This window comes from Cylas formicarius, unplaced genomic scaffold (assembly GCF_029955315.1).
Source record: "Cylas formicarius isolate icCylForm1 unplaced genomic scaffold, icCylForm1.1 PGA_scaffold_5__7_contigs__length_24384050, whole genome shotgun sequence".
In the NCBI taxonomy this organism is placed as follows: Eukaryota; Metazoa; Arthropoda; class Insecta; order Coleoptera; family Brentidae; genus Cylas; species Cylas formicarius.
This window is the reverse complement of record NW_026844341.1, coordinates 22,299,638-22,327,081: the sequence shown is the minus strand read 5'-3', so window position 1 is coordinate 22,327,081 and position 27,444 is coordinate 22,299,638. Positions and strand designations below refer to the sequence as shown.

Sequence of the window (27,444 nt, the reverse complement as noted above, 5' to 3'; positions counted from 1 at the left end):
TTGTCGCAATATCCATATAAGAATTGTAGGTGTGTTAGATCTAGTAGCTCAGGACGCCAAGTATCACGCGGATTGTTATATGCGTTTGAAAACTACCGTGAAACAGACCCAGATTGATAAAAAAATGCATATTGAAGAAAATGATGACTGCCAGTTTTCACTGGCAGAATTAAAAAGTATTGTGACAATTGATCATATTCCTGATGATAAAACGATAAAAATGAGGTTAATGAACCATTATGAGGATAATATTGTATTCTCCTGTAAATTTGGATCTAATACAATCATATGTTTTAAAAAGCAACAATATGAAATACGCCAGCTTTTTTTCAACGTGGCAAAAACGTGTTTGCAAAAAATTTCGAAAAACGAACGGACTTGCAAAATGCTGCGACAGTTTTTAAAAATGAATACAAAGACGTCGACAAAATTTTTGAAGTTGGTGTTACATGCACTCTTGCTTTATACAACGCCCCTCAAAAAATAAAAGATCTATATAACTCTTTTTTGAAAATAACTGCCAAAAATACCCGCGTTAAACTGCCGCCTTTACCACCTACTGCAGATGCCGCTTTTGAACACTTCAGAAGAGTATATTTACAAGTTCAAACGTGGTTCGGAAAAGAAATATTACCAGAAGAATGGGGGAATATTGATACCGCAAACAATGACGCAGCGACCGGCATGCAACACAGGATGTGGAGAGCATCTTTTGGGTGCAGGAAAAGTGGATTAAACTGCACTGCAGCTTGCTTAGAATGCAATGGTGATAGCTGTACTAATCCTTTACCTACAATCTACATCAACGAAATCGACGACGACGACAATAATGAACAATAATCGATATAGTTAAGGTTTGTAAATCATTTTTTTGCGAAAATCTAATAAATTAACATTGAATTTACTCTGCAAACATAATTTATTACATATAAAATTAAGATCTTTACTGTAAACATTTTTTCCCCTTGCGCTTTTCATTTTTCAGTAAATTGTTTCTAAAAATTGTTGTAATCGAAATCGGCCAATTTTTTTTTAACATTTTTATTTATTTAGTAATACAGTCAAACACTTGTTATACAGATTCATTGACTGGCCCTGAGTTCCGAGATTTTACCATTTTTATGCCTTACGGCGCTCCACTACCTGTTGCCCTCTTCAGAGCTTGACTGAAACTGGCTCGAATTTTACTCTGTACCTGCTTATACATATTTGAGGGGGCGGAGCTATAGGGGGCCATAAACTGATTCCCATATTGGTGACAGGTGGAGACCGCGGTTAAGACTGTTAGATTGCTTATAGATTTCTATTGACTCTCGGATATTCCGTTGGTAGAAGAATTGATTACATGCAAGAATTTTATTTTTATCGAATACAATTTTATGACTGATTTCGTGATTGTGTTGTATTGTGATGAATGATGAATGATGAATGTATTCTTTGCCGCATATGCATGGAATGCTGTACACTCCTGGCATCTCAAATGGAATTTTGTCTTTGACGGGTCGAAGATATTGAGAGATTTTTGAATAAGTGGTAAATTTGGTTTGTACATTATATTTCTTTAGAACTTTTGGTATGTGGTCAGTGATGTTTTGAATATAACGAAGGACAACAGTGGTAAGTATTTTGTGATGGAACGCATAATATCTTTAATGTGGAAATTAAAGCAGAGGTAGGTGTTTTAATTCTGAGTGCAATGACTCGGGCTGGGATAGTTTTACGGCTCTGTAAACAAGGAGAGTTGATTATCGATGATTTTTGGGCCGGATGGTGATGTGACAATACATTAAGGTAATGGTCTGTGTGCGTAGGTTTTCTATGAACACAATGACCCAATGTTAGGTCCGATTTTCTATCGATAAGAATATCTAAAATTGGGTGGTTGTTATTAGTTTCCGTTTCAATGATAAAACGTATGTTAGAGTATATAACTATCTCAGCCCGAGTCATTGAACCCACAATTAAAACACCTTACCTCTGCTCTTCTCTCCAATAATTTCCACATTTTTTGTTCTAGTTTAATTCCTTATATTCATAACGTAACGTAAGTAATATAACGTCAAAACCAAATTTACCACCAAACTAACCAAAAATCTCTCAACATCTTCGGTCCGTCGGAGACAAAATTCCAACCATTATAAACCTCGACTCAGGTCTCTTCCTGTCACCAATATGGGAATCGGTCATCCGGGACGGTGTTTAAGCCCCTCATTTAACTCCGGCCCCCCTCGAACAATATAAAAGCAGGTACAGAGTAACATGCGAGCCAGTCTCAGTCAAAAACCGACGCCGGACGAATCTAGAAGTTTATAAAAAATATTGCAGTGTAAGTTTCATTGAAAAAATAACAAAACTAGATAGTTATTGTGCCCAATAAAGCGCCTGGGTGTGTAGGGAATTCTCCGACATCGATTTCAAGTTATATTAATACGGGAGGACGTTTGGTACAAGTTACGACGTCGTATCCGAGGCAGATATTAAAAAGGAGTTGCTGTGACGTCTGGAAATTTACGACTATGATCGCGTTTATGGAATACGTTTTTTTGCAGCGATAAAAGTTTATCGTTTAACACCCAAATAAAATATTAACGAGAGGTGTATTAATTTTTTTCGTAAGTACTCCGGCTATGACAGTCATTTTAACATTTTCGCCGTTATTAAACGATTTTATAATTCTTGACTCCTTCTAATGTCAAATCGCCGTTCATTGAGGACGATGCAGCTAGCTCATTGTTGCTTCAGCTACCAGGCTGACGATGAGGAAACGAAACTTTTCGTTCAATCCGATCCGCCGTCAGTCCGTAGCGTACTGCCCCTCAACGAACGCATTCGGTATTCCGCACAGTAGAATAATCTAATTCGACAAACCAAATTAACCAAACATTAGTCTCTGCATAGTCGGGCGTAAAATTGGATGCGATCCCGCCATGGCGATACGCAGAATTAATTAGTTACGGGGGTTGTTTATGGGCGCGATCGGCGAACGTATCCAATTTCCGGACAAACTCGGATTTTTTGCTTTTATTAAATGTCTGCCGTACCACGGGGATATCACTAACCCCCCTAACTCATTCAGCTCCCGCCGTAGTGGAAGCCAGCGACGTGCGCGTGCCTGACGAATTAATCGGACTTCTGACAAACCGTAGGGTGCGAACTGGGGTGCCAGATAAGGGCCATAATCGATCAATGATGTAAGGAAAAACAAAGTTTTAAAAAATTTAGTGAAGGAGTTACGAGCTTTTGGTTTCACAGAGAGACCATATCATCAAATATTTTGACGTATGATCGACAAAAAAATGGATCAAAATCGAATTTTTCGAAAGTATACGCCCTCATATCTCGGCAACGGTTGGTCCTAGGGGACCCCCATTGGTACAGAAATGCTCAGCGTCGAAAAAAAAACGTTCTTTTTTGTTTGTTGAAGCTGAAATTATTCTGGTAGCGATTCGTATTTGACTTCTGTCTTTTTTTTGCGATTTTCGTCTGTTTTTCGTACGCTATGAAACACGATAAGTGCCAGAGTTGCAGTGTCGATTTCAAAATTGGCAAAAATATAGAGTGTAGTCCCCTAAGGGAACCTATCGAAATTGGACCCGATGGGGGCTCGGGGAGTATTTTTGAAAAATTAAAAACCGCATTTGCAGGGTATCGAGAAAAAAATCATTTCTCCAAAATGGTAAATGAAAAACGAAACGCAAGGTCCGGACCAAAAACATTTATTCTTGCTGATTTGTTGAAAATCTACAGGGTGCGCCGGTAATTTGCAAAAAACTGAAAATTGGGCGCCCTTTATAGTGATATTTCACTAAAACTGAAAGGCTTTGATTCTGTCGTTAGTTTCTATCACGTACGGACAGCTAAAACTTTTGTAATTAAAATTTTTACATATTGTACAGGGCGTTCGGGGCGTTCTTTGCTATATTCAAAAACGTCATAATTGACTCAAATATGTTGCTGTCGTGTTCAAATTTAGCAAGGAATTAATGTCACCAAATATGTTTTTTTTAATTTTGAAAAATTTTCTTTCATTATTATGGCTTGCAGAAAAACATGATTTTCTCAAAAACTATTCAAAAGGTCGGCAAAATTTTAGAAATTTAGAAACGCGAGAATTCTTGACTATGACTTTCATTTCAGGCATTTGAAACGCTGTGAAAACTGTACTTTTCGGAAATAAATTAATCACCGTGAATCAAAATTCGCAAAAAATATGGTTAATCGGACTAAGCACTGCTATAGGCCGTACCAAGAGAGAGATCCAAGTGTATAATCTGCATTTCGAAGATTGCTTGAATTACATTCAGGGTGTGTCGTTTATGGGTAAAAAATCGAAAAGATCCTAAAAATTTCCGTTGTTTTGGGTAAATTATGGGCGATAAATGAAAAACTGTTAGAGATAGGATAATGTGATTTGAAGAGTTTCGTAAACTGTGTCGAGTGACTATACTACAGAGTTTGCGAGATATTTGAAAAAATATAATTTTGAATCGCAATTACAAGTACAATTTTTAATATTTACCAAAGCTTGCCGCAAGTTTGAAGTTCTACGAGTTGTGAAAAACACTTTAGACAGGATGCACGCACAATTCAATTACGTTGATTTTGCGAAGGTTTCATGATGTTCCGTAGGGGCACGATTGAAAAACAAAGGACAAAAACCTCGAAAAAAAAAATCTGGTCCTCGCTACACGATACGAACTTGCCCCGCCCACCGACGATTTTTCGAAAGCAACCTCATCTTATCTCTCAACATCACTTCTAAATATGAAATAACAAAATTTGGTTACTTGCGCCTCACTCACTCGCGCGATTCACGAGCCGAAACGAAACCATAATTCGTCGCGTCACGTCGCCGTATCTGTCGTCTGTCATTTTTCAAAGCTTACACGGCAGTTTACAACGCCAACGCTGCGTCCGGCAACTGTTAATTACGATAATTAGGGTCATATGTCACGTGTCCCACTGAGCACTTTTTAAATCCACTCGGCAAGTACTCGTTTCGCACGGGATGACACTGAAATATCGCCATCGATGCCATTCCGCAGGGTTGCGTCAAGAGGTCTCTATTTTTTCCGCATTTTTTAAGCTGATGAATACGTATTGTTAGATAGAAATTCGACTTCGTTACAACTACTTTTGCTGTTTGTTTTTCTGCTCCGAAAATTGCTTCAACTTACCAACTAAAGGCCTAAAACAGTGCCGGAATGGAAATACACATGACGCAATCACATTATTGTTGGCAGACGATCTTCAGCGATGAACTGGACGCTGATTACATGCTAATGGAAATGGAAAAAAACGAGATATCTAAAATGGTCGGAAAAGTAGAAACAACTAAAATTTAGAATTAGCAACAAACATGACTGTCTACCATTGACACAATGGGGTGGGTGCTGGCAATTCTGGAAAGAAGAAGACGAAGAGAAGAGTATTGAATGACGCAGGACAGTGGAAACAAGATAACTGTTGCGTGAGGAGGAAAAACCATGAAAGTTGGTGAGATATTGTTATGAAATATAAGTCAACAAACAGATAAGGAAGAGAAAAACGAGCAATAAAATGGATAGCAACTAAAATTTAGAATTAGCAACAAATATGACTGTCTACCATTGACATAATGGGGTGGGCGCTGGCAATTCTGGAAAGAAGAAAACGAAGAGAAGAGTATTGAATGACGCAGGACAGTAGAAACAAGATAACTGTTGCGTGAGGAGGAAAAACCATGAAATTTGGTGAGATATTGTTATGAAATATAAGTCAACAAACAGATAAGGAAGAGAAAAACGAGCAATAAAATGGATAGCAACTAAAATTTAGAATTAGCAACAAATATGACTGTCTACCATTGACATAATGGGGTGGGTGCTGGCAATTCTGGAAAGAAGAAGACGAAGAGAAGAGTATTGAATGACGCAGGACAGTGGAAACAAGATAACTGTTGCGTGAGGAGGAAAAACCATGAAAGTTGGTGAGATATTGTTATGAAATATAAATCAACAAAGAGATAAGGAAGAGAAAAACGAGCAATAAAATGGATAGCAACTAAAATTTAGAATTAGCAACAAATATGACTGTCTACCATTGACATAATGGGGTGGGCACTGGCAATTCTGGAAAGAAGAAGACGAAGAGAAGAGTATTGAATGACGCAGGACAGTAGAAACAAGATAACTGTTGCGTGAGGAGGAAAAACCATGAAAGTTGGTGAGATATTGTTATGAAATATAAGTCAACAAACAGATAAGGAAGAGAAAAGCGAGCAATAAAATGGATAGCAACTAAAATTTAGAATTAGCAACAAATATGACTGTCTACCATTGACATAATGGGGCGGGCGCTGGCAATTCTGGAAAGAAGCAGACGAAGAGAAGAGTATTGAATGACGCAGGACAGTAGAAACAAGATAACTGTTGCGTGAGGAGGAAAAACCATGGAAGTTGGTGAGATATTGTTATGAAATATAAGTCAACAAACAGATAAGGAAGAGAAAAACGAGCAATAAAATGGATAGCAACTAAAATTTAGAATTAGCAACAAATATGACTGTCTACCATTGACATAATGGGGCGGGCGCTGGCAATTCTGGAAAGAAGCAGACGAAGAGAAGAGTATTGAATGACGCAGGACAGTAGAAACAAGATAACTGTTGCGTGAGGAGGAAAAACCATGAAAGTTGGTGAGATATTGTTATGAAATATAAATCAACAAGATAAGGAAGAGAAAAACGAGCAATAAAATGGATAGCAACTAAAATTTAGAATTAGCAACAAATATGACTGTCTACCATTGACATAATGGGGTGGGCGCTGGCAATTCTGGAAAGAAGAAGACGAAGAGAAGAGTATTGAATGACGCAGGACAGTAGAAACAAGATAACTGTTGCGTGAGGAGGAAAAACCATGGAAGTTGGTGAGATATTGTTATGAAATATAAGTCAACAAACAGATAAGGAAGAGAAAAACGAGCAATAAAATGGATAGCAACTAAAATTTAGAATTAGCAACAAATATGACTGTCTACCATTGACATAATGGGGCGGGCGCTGGCAATTCTGGAAAGAAGCAGACGAAGAGAAGAGTATTGAATGACGCAGGACAGTAGAAACAAGATAACTGTTGCGTGAGGAGGAAAAACCATGGAAGTTGGTGAGATATTGTTATGAAATATAAGTCAACAAACAGATAAGGAAGAGAAAAACGAGCAATAAAATGGATAGCAACTAAAATTTAGAATTAGCAACAAATATGACTGTCTACCATTGACATAATGGGGCGGGCGCTGGCAATTCTGGAAAGAAGCAGACGAAGAGAAGAGTATTGAATGACGCAGGACAGTAGAAACAAGATAACTGTTGCGTGAGGAGGAAAAACCATGAAAGTTGGTGAGATATTGTTATGAAATATAAGTCAACAAACAGATAAGGAAGAGAAAAGCGAGCAATAAAATGGATAGCAACTAAAATTTAGAATTAGCAACAAATATGACTGTCTACCATTGACATAATGGGGCGGGCGCTGGCAATTCTGGAAAGAAGCAGACGAAGAGAAGAGTATTGAATGACGCAGGACAGTAGAAACAAGATAACTGTTGCGTGAGGAGGAAAAACCATGAAAGTTGGTGAGATATTGTTATGAAATATAAGTCGACAAACAGATAAGGAAGAGAAAAACGAGCAATAAAATGGATAGCAACTAAAATTTAGAATTAGCAACAAATATGACTGTCTACCATTGACATAATGGGGCGGGCGCTGGCAATTCTGGAAAGAAGCAGACGAAGAGAAGAGTATTGAATGACGCAGGACAGTAGAAACAAGATAACTGTTGCGTGAGGAGGAAAAACCATGAAAGTTGGTGAGATATTGTTATGAAATATAAATCAACAAACAGATAAGGAAGAGAAAAACGAGCAATAAAATGGATAGCAACTAAAATTTAGAATTAGCAACAAATATGACTGTCTACCATTGACATAATGGGGAGGGCACTGGCAATTCTGGAAAGAAGAAGACGAAGAGAAGAGTATTGAATGACGCAGGACAGTAGAAACAAGATAACTGTTGCGTGAGGAGGAAAAACCATGAAAGTTGGTGAGATATTGTTATGAAATATAAGTCAACAAACAGATAAGGAAGAGAAAAGCGAGCAATAAAATGGATAGCAACTAAAATTTAGAATTAGCAACAAATATGACTGTCTACCATTGACATAATGGGGCGGGCGCTGGCAATTCTGGAAAGAAGCAGACGAAGAGAAGAGTATTGAATGACGCAGGACAGTAGAAACAAGATAACTGTTGCGTGAGGAGGAAAAACCATGGAAGTTGGTGAGATATTGTTATGAAATATAAGTCAACAAACAGATAAGGAAGAGAAAAACGAGCAATAAAATGGATAGCAACTAAAATTTAGAATTAGCAACAAATATGACTGTCTACCATTGACATAATGGGGCGGGCGCTGGCAATTCTGGAAAGAAGCAGACGAAGAGAAGAGTATTGAATGACGCAGGACAGTAGAAACAAGATAACTGTTGCGTGAGGAGGAAAAACCATGAAAGTTGGTGAGATATTGTTATGAAATATAAATCAACAAGATAAGGAAGAGAAAAACGAGCAATAAAATGGATAGCAACTAAAATTTAGAATTAGCAACAAATATGACTGTCTACCATTGACATAATGGGGTGGGCGCTGGCAATTCTGGAAAGAAGAAGACGAAGAGAAGAGTATTGAATGACGCAGGACAGTAGAAACAAGATAACTGTTGCGTGAGGAGGAAAAACCATGAAAGTTGGTGAGATATTGTTATGAAATATAAATCAACAAACAGATAAGGAAGAGAAAAACGAGCAACAAAATGGATAGCAACTAAAATTTAGAATTAGCAACAAATATGACTGTCTACCATTGACATAATGGGGCGGGCGGTGGCAATTCTGGAAAGAAGCAGACGAAGAGAAGAGTATTGAATGACGCAGGACAGTAGAAACAAGATAACTGTTGCGTGAGGAGGAAAAACCATGAAAGTTGGTGAGATATTGTTATGAAATATAAGTCAACAAACACATAAGGAAGAGAAAAACGAGCAATAAAATGGATAGCAACTAAAATTTAGAATTAGCAACAAATATGACTGTCTACCATTGACATAATGGGGTGGGCGCTGGCAATTCTGGAAAGAAGAAGACGAAGAGAAGAGTATTGAATGACGCAGGACAGTAGAAACAAGATAACTGTTGCGTGAGGAAGAAAAACCATGAAAGTTGGTGAGATATTGTTATGAAATATAAGTCAACAAACAGATAAGGAAGAGAAAAACGAGCAATAAAATGGATAGCAACTAAAATTTAGAATTAGCAACAAATATGACTGTCTACCATTGACATAATGGGGTGGGCGCTGGCAATTCTGGAAAGAAGAAGACGAAGAGAAGTGTATTGAATGACGCAGGACAGTAGAAACAAGATAACTGTTGCGTGAGGAGGAAAAACCATGAAAGTTGGTGAGATATTGTTATGAAATATAAGTCAACAAACAGATAAGGAAGAGAAAAGCGAGCAATAAAATGGATAGCAACTAAAATTTAGAATTAGCAACAAATATGACTGTCTACCATTGACATAATGGGGCGGGCGCTGGCAATTCTGGAAAGAAGCAGACGAAGAGAAGAGTATTGAATGACGCAGGACAGTAGAAACAAGATAACTGTTGCGTGAGGAGGAAAAACCATGGAAGTTGGTGAGATATTGTTATGAAATATAAGTCAACAAACAGATAAGGAAGAGAAAAACGAGCAATAAAATGGATAGCAACTAAAATTTAGAATTAGCAACAAATATGACTGTCTACCATTGACATAATGGGGCGGGCGCTGGCAATTCTGGAAAGAAGCAGACGAAGAGAAGAGTATTGAATGACGCAGGACAGTAGAAACAAGATAACTGTTGCGTGAGGAGGAAAAACCATGGAAGTTGGTGAGATATTGTTATGAAATATAAGTCAACAAACAGATAAGGAAGAGAAAAACGAGCAATAAAATGGATAGCAACTAAAATTTAGAATTAGCAACAAATATGACTGTCTACCATTGACATAATGGGGCGGGCGCTGGCAATTCTGGAAAGAAGCAGACGAAGAGAAGAGTATTGAATGACGCAGGACAGTAGAAACAAGATAACTGTTGCGTGAGGAGGAAAAACCATGAAAGTTGGTGAGATATTGTTATGAAATATAAATCAACAAGATAAGGAAGAGAAAAACGAGCAATAAAATGGATAGCAACTAAAATTTAGAATTAGCAACAAATATGACTGTCTACCATTGACATAATGGGGCGGGCGCTGGCAATTCTGGAAAGAAGCAGACGAAGAGAAGAGTATTGAATGACGCAGGACAGTAGAAACAAGATAACTGTTGCGTGAGGAGGAAAAACCATGAAAGTTGGTGAGATATTGTTATGAAATATAAATCAACAAGATAAGGAAGAGAAAAACGAGCAATAAAATGGATAGCAACTAAAATTTAGAATTAGCAACAAATATGACTGTCTACCATTGACATAATGGGGTGGGCGCTGGCAATTCTGGAAAGAAGAAGACGAAGAGAAGAGTATTGAATGACGCAGGACAGTAGAAACAAGATAACTGTTGCGTGAGGAGGAAAAACCATGGAAGTTGGTGAGATATTGTTATGAAATATAAGTCAACAAACAGATAAGGAAGAGAAAAACGAGCAATAAAATGGATAGCAACTAAAATTTAGAATTAGCAACAAATATGACTGTCTACCATTGACATAATGGGGCGGGCGCTGGCAATTCTGGAAAGAAGCAGACGAAGAGAAGAGTATTGAATGACGCAGGACAGTAGAAACAAGATAACTGTTGCGTGAGGAGGAAAAACCATGGAAGTTGGTGAGATATTGTTATGAAATATAAGTCAACAAACAGATAAGGAAGAGAAAAACGAGCAATAAAATGGATAGCAACTAAAATTTAGAATTAGCAACAAATATGACTGTCTACCATTGACATAATGGGGCGGGCGCTGGCAATTCTGGAAAGAAGCAGACGAAGAGAAGAGTATTGAATGACGCAGGACAGTAGAAACAAGATAACTGTTGCGTGAGGAGGAAAAACCATGAAAGTTGGTGAGATATTGTTATGAAATATAAATCAACAAGATAAGGAAGAGAAAAACGAGCAATAAAATGGATAGCAACTAAAATTTAGAATTAGCAACAAATATGACTGTCTACCATTGACATAATGGGGTGGGCGCTGGCAATTCTGGAAAGAAGAAGACGAAGAGAAGAGTATTGAATGACGCAGGACAGTAGAAACAAGATAACTGTTGCGTGAGGAGGAAAAACCATGAAAGTTGGTGAGATATTGTTATGAAATATAAATCAACAAGATAAGGAAGAGAAAAACGAGCAATAAAATGGATAGCAACTAAAATTTAGAATTAGCAACAAATATGACTGTCTACCATTGACATAATAGGGTGGGCGCTGGCAATTCTGGAAAGAAGAAGACGAAGAGAAGAGTATTGAATGACGCAGGACAGTAGAAACAAGATAACTGTTGCGTGAGGAGGAAAAACCATGAAAGTTGGTGAGATATTGTTATGAAATATAAATCGACAAACAGATAAGGAAGAGAAAAACGAGCAATAAAATGGATAGCAACTAAAATTTAGAATTAGCAACAAATATGACTGTCTACCATTGACATAATGGGGTGGGCGCTGGCAATTCTGGAAAGAAGAAGACGAAGAGAAGAGTATTGAATGACGCAGGACAGTAGAAACAAGATAACTGTTGCGTGAGGAGGAAAAACCATGAAAGTTGGTGAGATATTGTTATGAAATATAAATCAACAAGATAAGGAAGAGAAAAACGAGCAATAAAATGGATAGCAACTAAAATTTAGAATTAGCAACAAATATGACTGTCTACCATTGACATAATGGGGCGGGCGCTGGCAATTCTGGAAAGAAGCAGACGAAGAGAAGAGTATTGAATGACGCAGGACAGTAGAAACAAGATAACTGTTGCGTGAGGAGGAAAAACCATGAAAGTTGGTGAGATATTGTTATGAAATATAAATCGACAAACAGATAAGGAAGAGAAAAACGAGCAATAAAATGGATAGCAACTAAAATTTAGAATTAGCAACAAATATGACTGTCTACCATTGACATAATGGGGTGGGCGCTGGCAATTCTGGAAAGAAGAAGACGAAGAGAAGAGTATTGAATGACGCAGGACAGTAGAAACAAGATAACTGTTGCGTGAGGAGGAAAAACCATGAAAGTTGGTGAGATATTGTTATGAAATATAAATCAACAAGATAAGGAAGAGAAAAACGAGCAATAAAATGGATAGCAACTAAAATTTAGAATTAGCAACAAATATGACTGTCTACCATTGACATAATGGGGCGGGCGCTGGCAATTCTGGAAAGAAGCAGACGAAGAGAAGAGTATTGAATGACGCAGGACAGTAGAAACAAGATAACTGTTGCGTGAGGAGGAAAAACCATGGAAGTTGGTGAGATATTGTTATGAAATATAAGTCGACAAACAGATAAGGAAGAGAAAAACGAGCAATAAAATGGATAGCAACTAAAATTTAGAATTAGCAACAAATATGACTGTCTACCATTGACATAATGGGGCGGGCGCTGGCAATTCTGGAAAGAAGCAGACGAAGAGAAGAGTATTGAATGACGCAGGACAGTAGAAACAAGATAACTGTTGCGTGAGGAGGAAAAACCATGGAAGTTGGTGAGATATTGTTATGAAATATAAGTCAACAAACAGATAAGGAAGAGAAAAACGAGCAATAAAATGGATAGCAACTAAAATTTAGAATTAGCAACAAATATGACTGTCTACCATTGACATAATGGGGCGGGCGCTGGCAATTCTGGAAAGAAGCAGACGAAGAGAAGAGTATTGAATGACGCAGGACAGTAGAAACAAGATAACTGTTGCGTGAGGATTAAAAACCATGAAAGTTGGTGAGATATTGTTATGAAATATAAATCAACAAGATAAGGAAGAGAAAAACGAGCAATAAAATGGATAGCAACTAAAATTTAGAATTAGCAACAAATATGACTGTCTACCATTGACATAATGGGGCGGGCGCTGGCAATTCTGGAAAGAAGCAGACGAAGAGAAGAGTATTGAATGACGCAGGACAGTAGAAACAAGATAACTGTTGCGTGAGGAGGAAAAACCATGAAAGTTGGTGAGATATTGTTATGAAATATAAATCAACAAGATAAGGAAGAGAAAAACGAACAATAAAATGGATAGCAACTAAAATTTAGAATTAGCAACAAATATGACTGTCTACCATTGACATAATGGGGTGGGCGCTGGCAATTCTGGAAAGAAGAAGACGAAGAGAAGAGTATTGAATGACGCAGGACAGTAGAAACAAGATAACTGTTGCGTGAGGAGGAAAAACCATGGAAGTTGGTGAGATATTGTTATGAAATATAAGTCAACAAACAGATAAGGAAGAGAAAAACGAGCAATAAAATGGATAGCAACTAAAATTTAGAATTAGCAACAAATATGACTGTCTACCATTGACATAATGGGGCGGGCGCTGGCAATTCTGGAAAGAAGCAGACGAAGAGAAGAGTATTGAATGACGCAGGACAGTAGAAACAAGATAACTGTTGCGTGAGGAGGAAAAACCATGGAAGTTGGTGAGATATTGTTATGAAATATAAGTCAACAAACAGATAAGGAAGAGAAAAACGAGCAATAAAATGGATAGCAACTAAAATTTAGAATTAGCAACAAATATGACTGTCTACCATTGACATAATGGGGCGGGCGCTGGCAATTCTGGAAAGAAGCAGACGAAGAGAAGAGTATTGAATGACGCAGGACAGTAGAAACAAGATAACTGTTGCGTGAGGAGGAAAAACCATGAAAGTTGGTGAGATATTGTTATGAAATATAAATCAACAAGATAAGGAAGAGAAAAACGAGCAATAAAATGGATAGCAACTAAAATTTAGAATTAGCAACAAATATGACTGTCTACCATTGACATAATGGGGTGGGCGCTGGCAATTCTGGAAAGAAGAAGACGAAGAGAAGAGTATTGAATGACGCAGGACAGTAGAAACAAGATAACTGTTGCGTGAGGAGGAAAAACCATGAAAGTTGGTGAGATATTGTTATGAAATATAAATCAACAAGATAAGGAAGAGAAAAACGAGCAATAAAATGGATAGCAACTAAAATTTAGAATTAGCAACAAATATGACTGTCTACCATTGACATAATGGGGTGGGCGCTGGCAATTCTGGAAAGAAGAAGACGAAGAGAAGAGTATTGAATGACGCAGGACAGTAGAAACAAGATAACTGTTGCGTGAGGAGGAAAAACCATGAAAGTTGGTGAGATATTGTTATGAAATATAAATCAACAAGATAAGGAAGAGAAAAACGAGCAATAAAATGGATAGCAACTAAAATTTAGAATTAGCAACAAATATGACTGTCTACCATTGACATAATGGGGTGGGCGCTGGCAATTCTGGAAAGAAGAAGACGAAGAGAAGAGTATTGAATGACGCAGGACAGTAGAAACAAGATAACTGTTGCGTGAGGAGGAAAAACCATGAAAGTTGGTGAGATATTGTTATGAAATATAAATCGACAAACAGATAAGGAAGAGAAAAACGAGCAATAAAATGGATAGCAACTAAAATTTAGAATTAGCAACAAATATGACTGTCTACCATTGACATAATGGGGTGGGCGCTGGCAATTCTGGAAAGAAGAAGACGAAGAGAAGAGTATTGAATGACGCAGGACAGTAGAAACAAGATAACTGTTGCGTGAGGAGGAAAAACCATGAAAGTTGGTGAGATATTGTTATGAAATATAAATCAACAAGATAAGGAAGAGAAAAACGAGCAATAAAATGGATAGCAACTAAAATTTAGAATTAGCAACAAATATGACTGTCTACCATTGACATAATGGGGTGGGCGCTGGCAATTCTGGAAAGAAGAAGACGAAGAGAAGAGTATTGAATGACGCAGGACAGTAGAAACAAGATAACTGTTGCGTGAGGAGGAAAAACCATGAAAGTTGGTGAGATATTGTTATGAAATATAAATCGACAAACAGATAAGGAAGAGAAAAACGAGCAATAAAATGGATAGCAACTAAAATTTAGAATTAGCAACAAATATGACTGTCTACCATTGACATAATGGGGTGGGCGCTGGCAATTCTGGAAAGATGAAGACGAAGAGAAGAGTATTGAATGACGCAGGACAGTAGAAACAAGATAACTGTTGCGTGAGGAGGAAAAACCATGAAAGTTGGTGAGATATTGTTATGAAATATAAATCAACAAGATAAGGAAGAGAAAAACGAGCAATAAAATGGATAGCAACTAAAATTTAGAATTAGCAACAAATATGACTGTCTACCATTGACATAATGGGGTGGGCGCTGGCAATTCTGGAAAGAAGAAGACGAAGAGAAGAGTATTGAATGACGCAGGACAGTAGAAACAAGATAACTGTTGCGTGAGGAGGAAAAACCATGAAAGTTGGTGAGATATTGTTATGAAATATAAATCGACAAACAGATAAGGAAGAGAAAAACGAGCAATAAAATGGATAGCAACTAAAATTTAGAATTAGCAACAAATATGACTGTCTACCATTGACATAATGGGGTGGGCGCTGGCAATTCTGGAAAGAAGAAGACGAAGAGAAGAGTATTGAATGACGCAGGACAGTAGAAACAAGATAACTGTTGCGTGAGGAGGAAAAACCATGAAAGTTGGTGAGATATTGTTATGAAATATAAGTCGACAAACAGATAAGGAAGAGAAAAACGAGCAATAAAATGGATAGCAACTAAAATTTAGAATTAGCAACAAATATGACTGTCTACCATTGACATAATGGGGTGGGCGCTGGCAATTCTGGAAAGAAGAAGACGAAGAGAAGAGTATTGAATGACGCAGGACAGTAGAAACAAGATAACTGTTGCGTGAGGAGGAAAAACCATGAAAGTTGGTGAGATATTGTTATGAAATATAAGTCGACAAACAGATAAGGAAGAGAAAAACGAGCAATAAAATGGATAGACGGAAGACGAATGTGGAGATAGTAGAAAAAGTATTCTCGTATTTACAAACGAACATATGCTCCCCAGCGAATGCCCGTCGATATTTTTTAACATTTCTCTGATTAACGTCGTCCGAAAACCGGAACAACTCCAAGAATAGGAACTTAAAACGTCGACGTCGCGACACATAATACTATACCCGGATAAATATAAATTAATAAAGTTTCCGAAATAATCCTGGAGCGTCTACATCGTCGTCGGACTTTAACAAAATGATTCGCTCCCAATAATTCTAAAATCTACTTTAAAGATGCCCGTCTTCCATATCCAAGTTTAATTAAAATTTCCGCACGGTTTTTCCTTCTTTATCGAGAGCAATCCGCGGGACTTTAAAAGTAATAATTAATTTGAAGATTTCGGGCGGCGGAGGGTATTATCCTCGCCTCGGTGGGCGCGTTAATTGCAGGAAAATCTCCCTCTCCCTCAAAAATCCTGCGTGAAATTAAATAGACCGCTTTCGCGCATCTGCATTATCTTACCTGTACCTGCAGCAGATGAAATAATAGGATTACTCCAATTTACCTCCTGCCAGACAAAGCGGGATGCCGCCATTGTTGACATTTCGAAATAGTTAACAGTCGCCCGAAGTTGGGTTCTATCATCCAAAACATAATTTAGTTCGCTTTGTAATTCCATTTTGCATTTAACGCCGGTTTTGTTTTGTTGCAGGCATCATTACGACTACTTCTAGAAGACTGGATAGGGAAACTCAAGACGAACACATATTGGAGGTAAGATCTCAGTGGGTAAACTGCAAACTTAGGCGGCGGAACCTGTTCATCCCTCAAATACCCACAACGCTTTCTCAAATCGAGAGTCGTTTAAATATACTGCATAACCACATGATCATTTATTTTGCTTTCTTCGTCGCAAACCTGAAACGTTTACAATTTGTTTTAACACTCCCGTTATGTGTGTTCTTCGAAGAAGGCCTTTTCGGTCGCAATCGGATTTGCTCAACCTGAACCATTGATTCAAAGTTGATGGAATGGGCTTAAACGTATAGAATTGCCTGATCATTTCTAGGACTCAGCACCTTGGATTGTTTGATTGTTGTTTTATGGTCATAGTTATGGTTGTTTTAGTGTCATTTTACCTTTATCCCATACACTTGCTCCAAGCTTCTATAGAGGTTTTGTCAAACTGGGTTCTCGTAATGCTTCCATTATTTGCAGAGTTAACCTTCCATGCAAGTTGCAGGAGGTGATTTTTATCCTTCCTTTTATTAACTCTTTCATTATTGTTTTCTATCTAGAGTTTTTATGAGTGTTAAATTGACCTATTTAGCGTACTTTAGGGTTTGGTTTTTCGACGAAAACTATAAAAGTCAGAAAATTCTTTAAAGCTCTGATATTAGAAGGTCCAATGCAGTGCATTTAGTAATTCGGCGGCAGTCCAATTATCGGGAGTAGCGACTTCTGTGAGCGCGAGGACGGGCCGCCGTCAAAGCAAGGTCCCATTTGCAAATGTGAAACCGTGCGCTCAGATGAAGGCATTTATTTGATGTCTATCCGCGCGGCAATTCGGATACCATTCGAAACATCGGTTACAGACGCAGGCAGATCTTAGTCTGTCAACGTGAAACTTGATTAACGTTTAGTAGATGTCGTTAGTTATCGCGTCATGTGAACAGGCTGCGACCCAAAGGTTGAAGATCATGAGAGGAATATTACAGTGCACCAGTTCGTCATTTACCTTAATTAAAAAAATGTATTCCTGTAGAAATTCCGGGCAAGTAAACACGGAAATATTGTAAGGGAACAACCAAAAACCATATCCGCATAACGTGAGGTACATCGTCAATATCTAGGACGTCAGATTTTTTTGAAACTTGGAAATAAATACAACGAATTCTTGGGTATTTCATTATTGAGGTTGTTGAGTAGTACATCATTTTGGTACAACGTCAGAATTTTTTGAGGTTACGAAATAGATAAAACTAATACTTGGTTATTTCATTATTGGGGGTAGTTTTATATATTCGCTACCGTTTCAAGGTGGTTAAATAGTACTTCATATTGAAGCTCTCCGAAGTGGCTCCTCAATGGTCTTTTTGAACATTTGAGACAACGGCAAATCTTTTCGACATTGCGAAATAGAAATTAAATTATTATTTGAGGTGATGCGAACGGAAAAGGGGTTATTGGTTATATGGTTTTTGGATGTTCTCTAACAATTTTTCCGTGCTTACTTTCCCGGCATTTCCACAGGAATGCGTAAGCGGAGTCTTACTGCCGATGTGTTATCAGATGGTTAGGTTTACATGAAGGTAAACAGTGTGACCAGATGAGGCGTGTGTCGCCGGAGTGCATTGCTTTTTTGGAGAGGCGTGTGTCGCCAAAGGTGGATAAATATTCCCGTAAACTGTGTTTTACTCGATGGTGCTGGAACCGTATTGCAATTTTCCTGATAGCTGATACTTTCATAGGTTTGCCAAATCATATTACATTGCAAGTTGCAAGTAAGCTGGTTTTGGTTTTGTTCTCCGACATCAGAAGTGGGATCAAGACTTTTCGGTGACATTCGGACAGTGAAAATGACTATAATGACCGCAATTAGTGTAATGCTAAATAAATGCGCTACTGTTGGATGAATGAACTGCAATTGTGGCTTTATGGGTTCTAGAAAAAAGAAGAGAAAAAAATGTGATGCAGTTCTTAGCAGTCTTTGCAAGAACCGTAGATGTATGTCACTTAAATTAAATTAGTAGTAAATAAGTAGTAGAGAGCACTAAAAGCCGCAAAAATATTTCTGCACAATTAACCCTCCCAAAAAGTATTATCTTCTTCTTCTTTGACGGGGAGTGCATTCCCGCCATTTTTTTCGACCACAGCAAATTCATCGGTTCGTAATGTTAAAATATCGATCGTACCCGATACCGCGAACCCGGACGGGGGGCGGGAGGTTTGTAATGAGGTTCGTGCGGCGGATTCCCGACTCGATTAAGGCGTCTCGTAATTTTAAAAGTAACCCGCCGGTAATTCAGAGCGTTCCCCCGTCGGCCTTAATTATTACGTCCAAAGATGATAAGTCACCCTCGGTTTCACCCCTAATAACGGCCGGGGTTAATTAATGGACACGTCGTAAATATGCGGAAAATTTTACAACGGTGCACTTTGCCTTGCACCTAATTTTTCGCGACGGGTGGAGGGATTTAGCAGACACGATATTACGGTTACCGTCGTTAGACCGGTTATCGGCCCCTCCCGCTATCCCGTCCCTCTCGCGGTAAACTTCGCCTTGAAAAATGAACCGTTGTGCGATATTTTCTTGGCACTACGCCAATGAACTCCCCAGTACCTACCAAAACCTTCGTGTACTTTGCTCAGTCTGATAGCAGCTATTGTACAGTTACGTTTTGAATGGCTAAAAATATTTATTCATTCTCTCGATTTTTGATGCTGATACTAAGGCAGTTCGCCAGCTCGATGCCATATGTTTATTCCTTCCGAAGTTGCTTGGGAAAAAAGTTAGACTGACCTGTGTTTCGCTTAATATACGAGAGCGGATTGATAAGTTTCAGGTCTGACGAGGAAAACAACGTTTTCCATTTTTTTTTTTTGCTTTATTCTTAATACGCTTCATTCTTTTTAATATTTATTTATTTATTAACGGATCGACCGTGCAATATAAAATAAGATTCACTTAAACAAAATAACATAAAATAAACAAAAATAAAACAGAAAAAAATAGATATATAACATTGGTTTTGCAAAATATTAATATAGGAGTCGACACGAGAGTAAGACACATATAACAATACTATCCAGAAGTCAGACAGCGGACTAGTTTTACTGACAGTCTTTAACTTCATTCTTAAATATTCCTGCACTCTGGAAGCAGTCCAAAAAACCATTTGCTAGTGCAGCTGACCTAGTAAGAAAAGAACTCTGCCCATAGTTTGTACGATCGAACCTGTAAGAGGGGGAACGCGAACCCTAATCTTACATAACAGCTCAGGTCCATGAGAATTTGAGTGCAGTAGATTATAAAAAATGGTGCATGCGACGACTGGAGAGAGTTGGAGGGAAATTTCCAATTCCAAGTAATCGATTTCCTCAGGTCCTTGGTGCTCCTTAAGTGCTTTATATTTCTATGGCTTGTATGTGGATGTTATACGAAGGTGACCACAAACAGGAACAACAATCCAGGTGTGGAAGCACAGTAATCTGAGAGATACGTCTTATGTGGTTGTACCACTGCGTCTTACGTTGTCTTCCCCATATCATAATATCTTGTATCCCGCACTGCTCTCTGACATCTGTGTTTCTTACTCTGTCTCTTCTTGTTTTCCCCACTATTGTCCTCAGTGTTTTCATCTCTGCTACCCTTAGCATTTGTTTCGTCTTGTTGGTGTCTTCGCGGACTTCGGTGCCGTACGTCATGACGGGTCTGATACAAGTCTTGGAGATTCTAATTTTGCCATCCTTGCGCATGTACAGACTATATCTCGTAGGCATGCTGATAGTTCGGATGTTTTGTTAATCTGGCTCCTTATGTCTTTAACTGGGTCGTGGGTGCTTGATATATCTATGTTCAGATATCTTAATTGCATCACTTGTTCTATGGGTTTGTCCTCCACCACCAGCTTATTTCTGAGCGGAACCTTCGCGATTGAGACATTTGGTCTTGCTGATAAAAATGTTAGCTGCCTACCGCGGGTAAGAAGAACCAATTAGCTCACAGAACTGAAGATACAGCCTCGGAATTTTAGGTCGTCAGCAAATAATAGGAAAAATGCGTAATGAAAATATGAGGCAATATCATTCACATAGACATTGAAAAGTAGGGGTCCCAAGTGTGGTCCTTGGGGAACACCAGAAGGCACTTTAATTTCGGTGGATTGGAAGCTCTGAACGCGCACAATCTGCACTCTTTTAGTAAGAAACGATGTTAACTATCCCCTGGATTAAAATGTTTCGCAAATTTTTGATAAAGATTTGATGATTTACTCGATCAAAGGCCTTCGAAAAATCTGTGTAAATGGCATGAACGTGAGACCCCTCCTCCAATGATTGCAGCAGAAAATCAAATCTGCAAATATAAGTTTAGCTCAGTAGAGCTATGGGGAAATCCAAATTGTTGGTCGATAAAGCAACTTCTCAAACGCTCACTAAAACCTTACTACAAGAAGACTTGAGGCTGACTTGTTTCCACTGTTTTAACTGTTTTTTATATTCAGAAGTGTAGTTGCGGATCCATGTCTCATCCTATAGTTATAAATCGACCTAGAAATTCATCAGGATCTCCTTTCTGGAGTGCCAAATTCTCAATTCAACTTTGGTTCGGACGTTGCAGTAAAATGAATTGTAATTAATGTAATTACCTGACACTTTTTACTTATCAGCCCAAGTTCCTTCCTGTATTTTTTGTTTTTTGTTCCTGGTGGAGGTGCCGGGTCCCTTACCATTACTTACCATTACGGTTCGCAGTGTCCTACCGAAGAATGGCAGTCAGAATACTAACGATTTGGTATCTTATCCAGACAAAAAAAAACGTCGATATCCTCGACAGACTGCACAATGCAAGCGTAACGAGCGTTTCCGGCTAATCTCGCTCGAATTACCGTGCGCCGAGTTCCCGGAACTTTCCGGGTTATTTCGTCACGCGGGCGTCGCGGCGCGCTTCTTGCCGACGGAAGCGACAAAACAATGCCGAAACATGTTTATCGCCCGCGGGAAAGCCGTCACCGTTCAAAATGGGCCCACGATAGATAATTCACGGTAAATCGGCAGTGAGTGGTTTAATACTTAGCGAGGATGCGAGGTTTTCCACTTTGATGGTGACGGAGCCCTCGAGGAAGAGTTTGTGAAGCGTCGCCTTCGTAATGAGTGATGATGAATGGTGACGCAATTCGCCGGCAAAATTTCTTTCTATTTATGCATATTTATATAAAATATTGTTTTTGTTGCCATTTAACTTTGGTTTGACAGCCACTATGAAGTTGCTTTCAAATAATTTATTGATAGAGCAACTTGCTCGTATAAAAACGGTTACGCGTGATCAAAAATTAAAGCCCTCAGCTCACTCAGCTGGTGTTGACCGACAATTCTTTCTCCAGAGCCGCACAATTAAGGTGGTTTCTGGTGTGAGATAGAGATCTAGATGTAAAGATCTTTTTCAGTAACTCTTCGCAACATCTGCTATCTAGTGCGTGGGTTATGAAAATGAAGGAGTTTTATCCTACATAAAGATCCATTTGAATACCCCAAACTTAGCCGGTGAGGGATGATCACTTCTTCAATTAAAATTGAAAGGCCAAATAACATTAAATAATCAAAACAGTGCCCAAAATCAGACGCTTTATCCCATATTTTAAAATAATTTTTTGGCTTTTATTTTCACTACGTAATTCACCCTTATAGAACAAAAGTTTAATTCAGTTTCTACAAACATCAAAATCTCACAAGTCATCCATGTTTTTTTCGTTAATTGACGTAATCCAACAGGGATTCCATTTAGGTATCTTAGACTGTTTCAGAAATAAAAAAAATACAGAGGACACGAACACAATTTTATTAACAAAGCAAATGTAATTCTTTAATGAAACATCCATGGACGTACTCGACGAATACGTTCGCTTCATTGTAGGGCCGTGTGAAATTCAAACTTGATCCGACTCTGTTCGACGTCCACGACGCCGTTTTAATGCTCGATTTTCCGGAAAATTTACGACCGCTCTAACGTTAGCAATCTGTCAAACGGATTGAGCAGGAATTGGCCCGAGACTCCTCTCTATCGCTGCCCTACGTTAATACCGAGGATTAAAAAATTTACCGCGTTTACTTCGGGCCGGTTAATAAGGGACTTTGCGGACCTTTGGTAGTTTGCCGCGCTTCCAGAAACCTCTTTCGATAAGTGATAGGAGTGACAACGACGCTGTCTTGATCGACAAAGACGTCATCTGAACCGTTAATCCTGTAGCAGTGGTGCATTAAAACTCATAATTATGCCTATTCAATATGAATATGACATTATCTACAAAAGTCATTAAAATAAGTCCATTATGATAGCGGACATGATAGATCAATTGATAGAAGTATACGAAACTTTCTAAAGGCCACCTTGCCTAGCAATCTACGGCATACATTCGTGTGCTTCATTCCTGACGAGCACCAAATGAAGTTATGGTAGATATGAACCTGTACTTGCTTCGTGATGTACTGGTCACCCCCAATTTATCCATATGTGGCAATATTGAAGTTCATGTTATGAGTGATATCTCAGGTCACTGTATTGTTTCTTGTAATATCAAGCTGCAGAAAGACCTTCATCCAAACCTTTTTTTAAGCCTTTAGATATTTTTCGGCATCCGATAATGAATTGTCTATGAATAGTCTTAGAGCAATTAACTTTTATACTCTTTCGATTTGATTTCTATTAAATTCAAAAAACAGAGTTAAGGATAGCTGGCATGGATGCATTTGACTTGAATAGCAGATTACTCGAGGAGACCGCGGATATTTTGGTGGAACCTTTGATTAGCTTGATAAATTGTTGTTTTACTGAAGGAATATTCCTAAGTATTTTTAAAATTTCTAAAGTAACGCCAATATTTAAAAACTGAGACCCTCAGATGGTCGATAATAAGTCGATAAGTTTTTGAAATGCTGTTAAAAGAGAGACTATACAAATTTGTTGAAGTAATTCAAGTACTTGACTCTGTCCAACTTGGTTTCAGAAGCAAGTTCTCCTCAACTAGAGCTTTGATGAAGGTGGTGGAGGAGATAGTCATGGGTCTAGAAAGGGCTTTCGACTGTGTTTCTCATCAGATTATCTTGAGCAAGCTTGAATTTTATGGAGCGCGTGGTGTTCCACTCAAACTTTTTAAGTCCTATTTAACAGATAGACAACAGTTTGTGAGCGTAAAGAACAATAAGTCTGATTTGGCTTGCGTTGAGTTTCTAAGTACCACAGGGCTCCGTTCTGGGACCACACCTTTTTATTATATGTATAAATGTTATTTGCCAGTACATTATGCCTGATACTGAGATTGAGCTGTTTGCTGACGACACAACATTTATTAATTCTAACAGGAACATCACTACCCTGAGTAATATTAAAACATATACTTTATCTAAGGCCAAAGCATGGTTTTCAGCAAATAGTAACAGTATGTTGACATGTGGCAAGGGATGCAAGATTCTGAGCGTTACCTTGGATGACACTCTGAATTGGTCGGAACACACTGGCGAGCTAAGTAAAAATCTTTCAAATATTCATTTTCTTTTGCAACAACTTGGCAGAATGGTGAGTTTTGATGTATTGAAGTCAACTTACTTTGGTTTAAGCTATGCCACCATACTGTGGGGTAACTCCTCTTATACACCATTAAAATATTTAAGATGCTAGAAAAGGCACTACGGATAATTACAAATTCAAATTTTAACGAACACTGTAAGCCATTGTTTATTAAACATAAAATAATGACGGTTCCATGTATATTTATATTTCAAAGTATTCGTGAGATACACTTCAAGACCGATAGTTTGCCGAGGGGTTCTGATTCTCATAGGTATGACACCCGGAGTGCGCCAATAATCTCGTGCTTCCGAGATACAGGTTGCAACAAAACTCTCCTTATAACGCACAATCTTTTAAACGTTTAAACGAAAAACATTTTAAATATAAAATTAAAAGTTTTCTTCTAAGTAAGGGCTATTATAGCGTTGGTGAATTTTTTGAAGCAAACATCGGCAATGGCGTGTTGCGGGGCATTGTGCATTGATTGTTTTTTATTGATTATTCTGTGCTATATACATACAAATTTATTTTCTATTTGTTGTCCTGTTAGGTTTTATTGTGAACTGCAAACTATATTAATAAACAATTTTCTCCTAATTTATTCCGTTTTGCTAAAGTTTACCTTGAGGGTGTTAATAAAACTTTGATAACTACTAAAACTAACGCTCATGGCTCAGACAATGTTGATATAAAAATCATTCTTTTGACTGCTCCGTATTTAGTCGATCATGTCACGTTCCTTGTTAACAAGTGCCTGCTGACCTGGGTTTTCCCGGGCTCTTGGAACCAAGCTGAAGTTATACCCGTTCCAAAGAAAGAAAACGAATTTAGATCAATCAGTTTGTTACCAACTATCTCAAAGATTATTGAAAAAGTCGCAGCTCAACTCAATCTGTTTTTCGACCTCTTCACAGCAGTACTTCGGCCTTGCTTCATGTTACTGAATATCGCCCTTCTACGTACAATTAACTAGATAATAAAAATTCCAATAAAACTCTCGCAGGTATTGATAGCCGACAACGGAGACCCGCCTCTTTCGTCGACCACTCGAGTGGTGGTGAAAGTGGAAGACATCAACGACAACGCGCCCGAGTTCGAACAGATCTCCTACAGCGTCAGCATTCCAGCTACGGGAAATTACGACAGGGCCATGTTTCAGGTAATTCACCGCTCTATTAACGCATCACCCACCGTAAGAAAATATAAGAAAGCGGTGTGCATATCGGACATGTCGTCTCGTGGAAAATAAACGCAATTACCCGGTCGCATCCTCGCGTTATCTCACGTACCGTCCACATGTCACTCCGTGCTCCCAGACATTCATTTTTCTCCTCCGTAAAATATTCAACGTGCCGCGTATTGCACGTGCCGTCACGGGGGCCCTTTTTTGTCGTTGTTATGTACGGAGTTTGCTAGATGCTGAACGATATAGTTTTGACAAATTGCCCCGGCTTCAGGTTCGTAACCGGTCAACAAACACGATAAAGTGGACAGGCTTTAATAAATGAACGCGTCCGAGCATTTATTATGCGCAGCGGAACTTTGTACGTATTAGGAATTATGGTACCATAACGGTATTCGCAAATCGCTCGGTACAACTTGTCCCATGCGAATTTTTGGCATTTTTGGGTTTGTATGTGTAGCTGCTTGTCTACCATTTCCCGACACCCCGTTTCTGTTTCTCTCCGTTTTGTACCCAATCGGCACACCGAACGCACAAGCCATTGTAAATACAATTCGAGACATTAACCCCTTTGTGCACTGCCCCAGAACGATGCTCGAGGATACTTGGTGGACGATTTCGACGGTGCCGATGCCGCTACCGACTCGGAGCCGTGGGAAAGTCACGGGCCTCGTGACTTTAAGGATTTAGATCCCGCCGTACGGGTAAGGCAGGACGAGAAATCGCACACTAACTGAAGCTTGTACGCGACCCCAGACACGAGTCGTCAGTTTGTGGCGACGCGTAGAGAATGCGTCCTTTCGGCATGACTAATCGGGCTCCGGGGATTTTTTATTCGGAGACTGTCCGTTGGGAAACGGCTAATAACTTTTTGTTTTCCCTGCAAAAAAATAGCTTCGAATATAGTTTCTTCGCTAATCTGCAAAACTAGTTGCAGTGAACAACAAAGGGCAGGATGGTAGGATTTATAGTCCGGATTGAGGAGTGGGTTTCCTTCACAATTCTGCGTGTTATGACTGCCATTTCTTCGTAAAAACGCTGTTGTAGGGAAAAGAAACCGAGTTGAACTGATACTCGATGAAAATCCATTTATCACAATAAATAAGAACTAAAAGTTCAGATTTTCACGAAATTATATATATATATATATATATATATATATATATATATATATATATATATATATATATATATATATATATATATATATATATTTTACATGACAATTGTCTCGAAAACACGGTGTCTTTATCAAATGTAATATTTACAAACTACCTGCTACTATATATTCCGAAAAATGACCATAAAACCTTAATTAATGTTGTTGCGAGAATTTAAATTCAATAAAGGAGAGGTATTTAATTCTAATTGATCGTTAAGCAATACATTTGGATGTGTCATTTTGTTAATCTCAATGGCTTCCAATAAATTTAAATTTCTACTTTAAGTGTGTAGCATAATTAAAATCTAGACTATTGTTTTTAAACGCTCTTCTATGTTCGTTAACCCAATATAAATTTTATAAATTTTAGGACAAGATCCGCGTTTCAACCTCTAGACACCTGATTTTTGAGATTTTCAACATGTCATTTTATTTTTTAAAATTTTTCCTATTGTGCTGCTTTTTTTTCGTAGAGTGCGAAAACAAAAAGATCCAGCCGTTTCCCTTAACGACGTACCCGCATACGCCGCCACCCATCACACCGAAATCACACATCGCTTCTTCCTGTGCATGAAATATTTTCCTTTTTAACCCGTCCGAAACGTCGGACACGGGAAGTTTTCTGTTATGCACCCGCCCACACCACTCCGATGCAAGTTCTGTGTTTCCGTT

The 27,444-nt window shown here is 38.4% G+C and overlaps 1 protein-coding gene across 13 annotated transcripts in view; it reads left to right on the top strand.

Annotated features, from left to right (window-relative positions):
- The window catches only part of LOC132702184 (fat-like cadherin-related tumor suppressor homolog), a 347,569-nt gene that overhangs the window by 293,107 nt on the left and 27,018 nt on the right, over window positions 1–27,444 (top strand). For 11 of the 13 annotated variants that reach the window (XM_060670670.1, XM_060670671.1, XM_060670677.1 and 8 more), the window contains 3 exons: window positions 16,853–16,914; window positions 25,431–25,586; window positions 26,198–26,314. In XM_060670670.1, coding sequence (XP_060526653.1) covers window positions 16,853–16,914; window positions 25,431–25,586; window positions 26,198–26,314 — 335 coding nt within the window. The remainder of the gene's footprint in view (window positions 1–16,852; window positions 16,915–25,430; window positions 25,587–26,197; window positions 26,315–27,444) is intronic. The other 2 variants (XM_060670683.1, XM_060670680.1) reach the window with 1 other exon arrangement.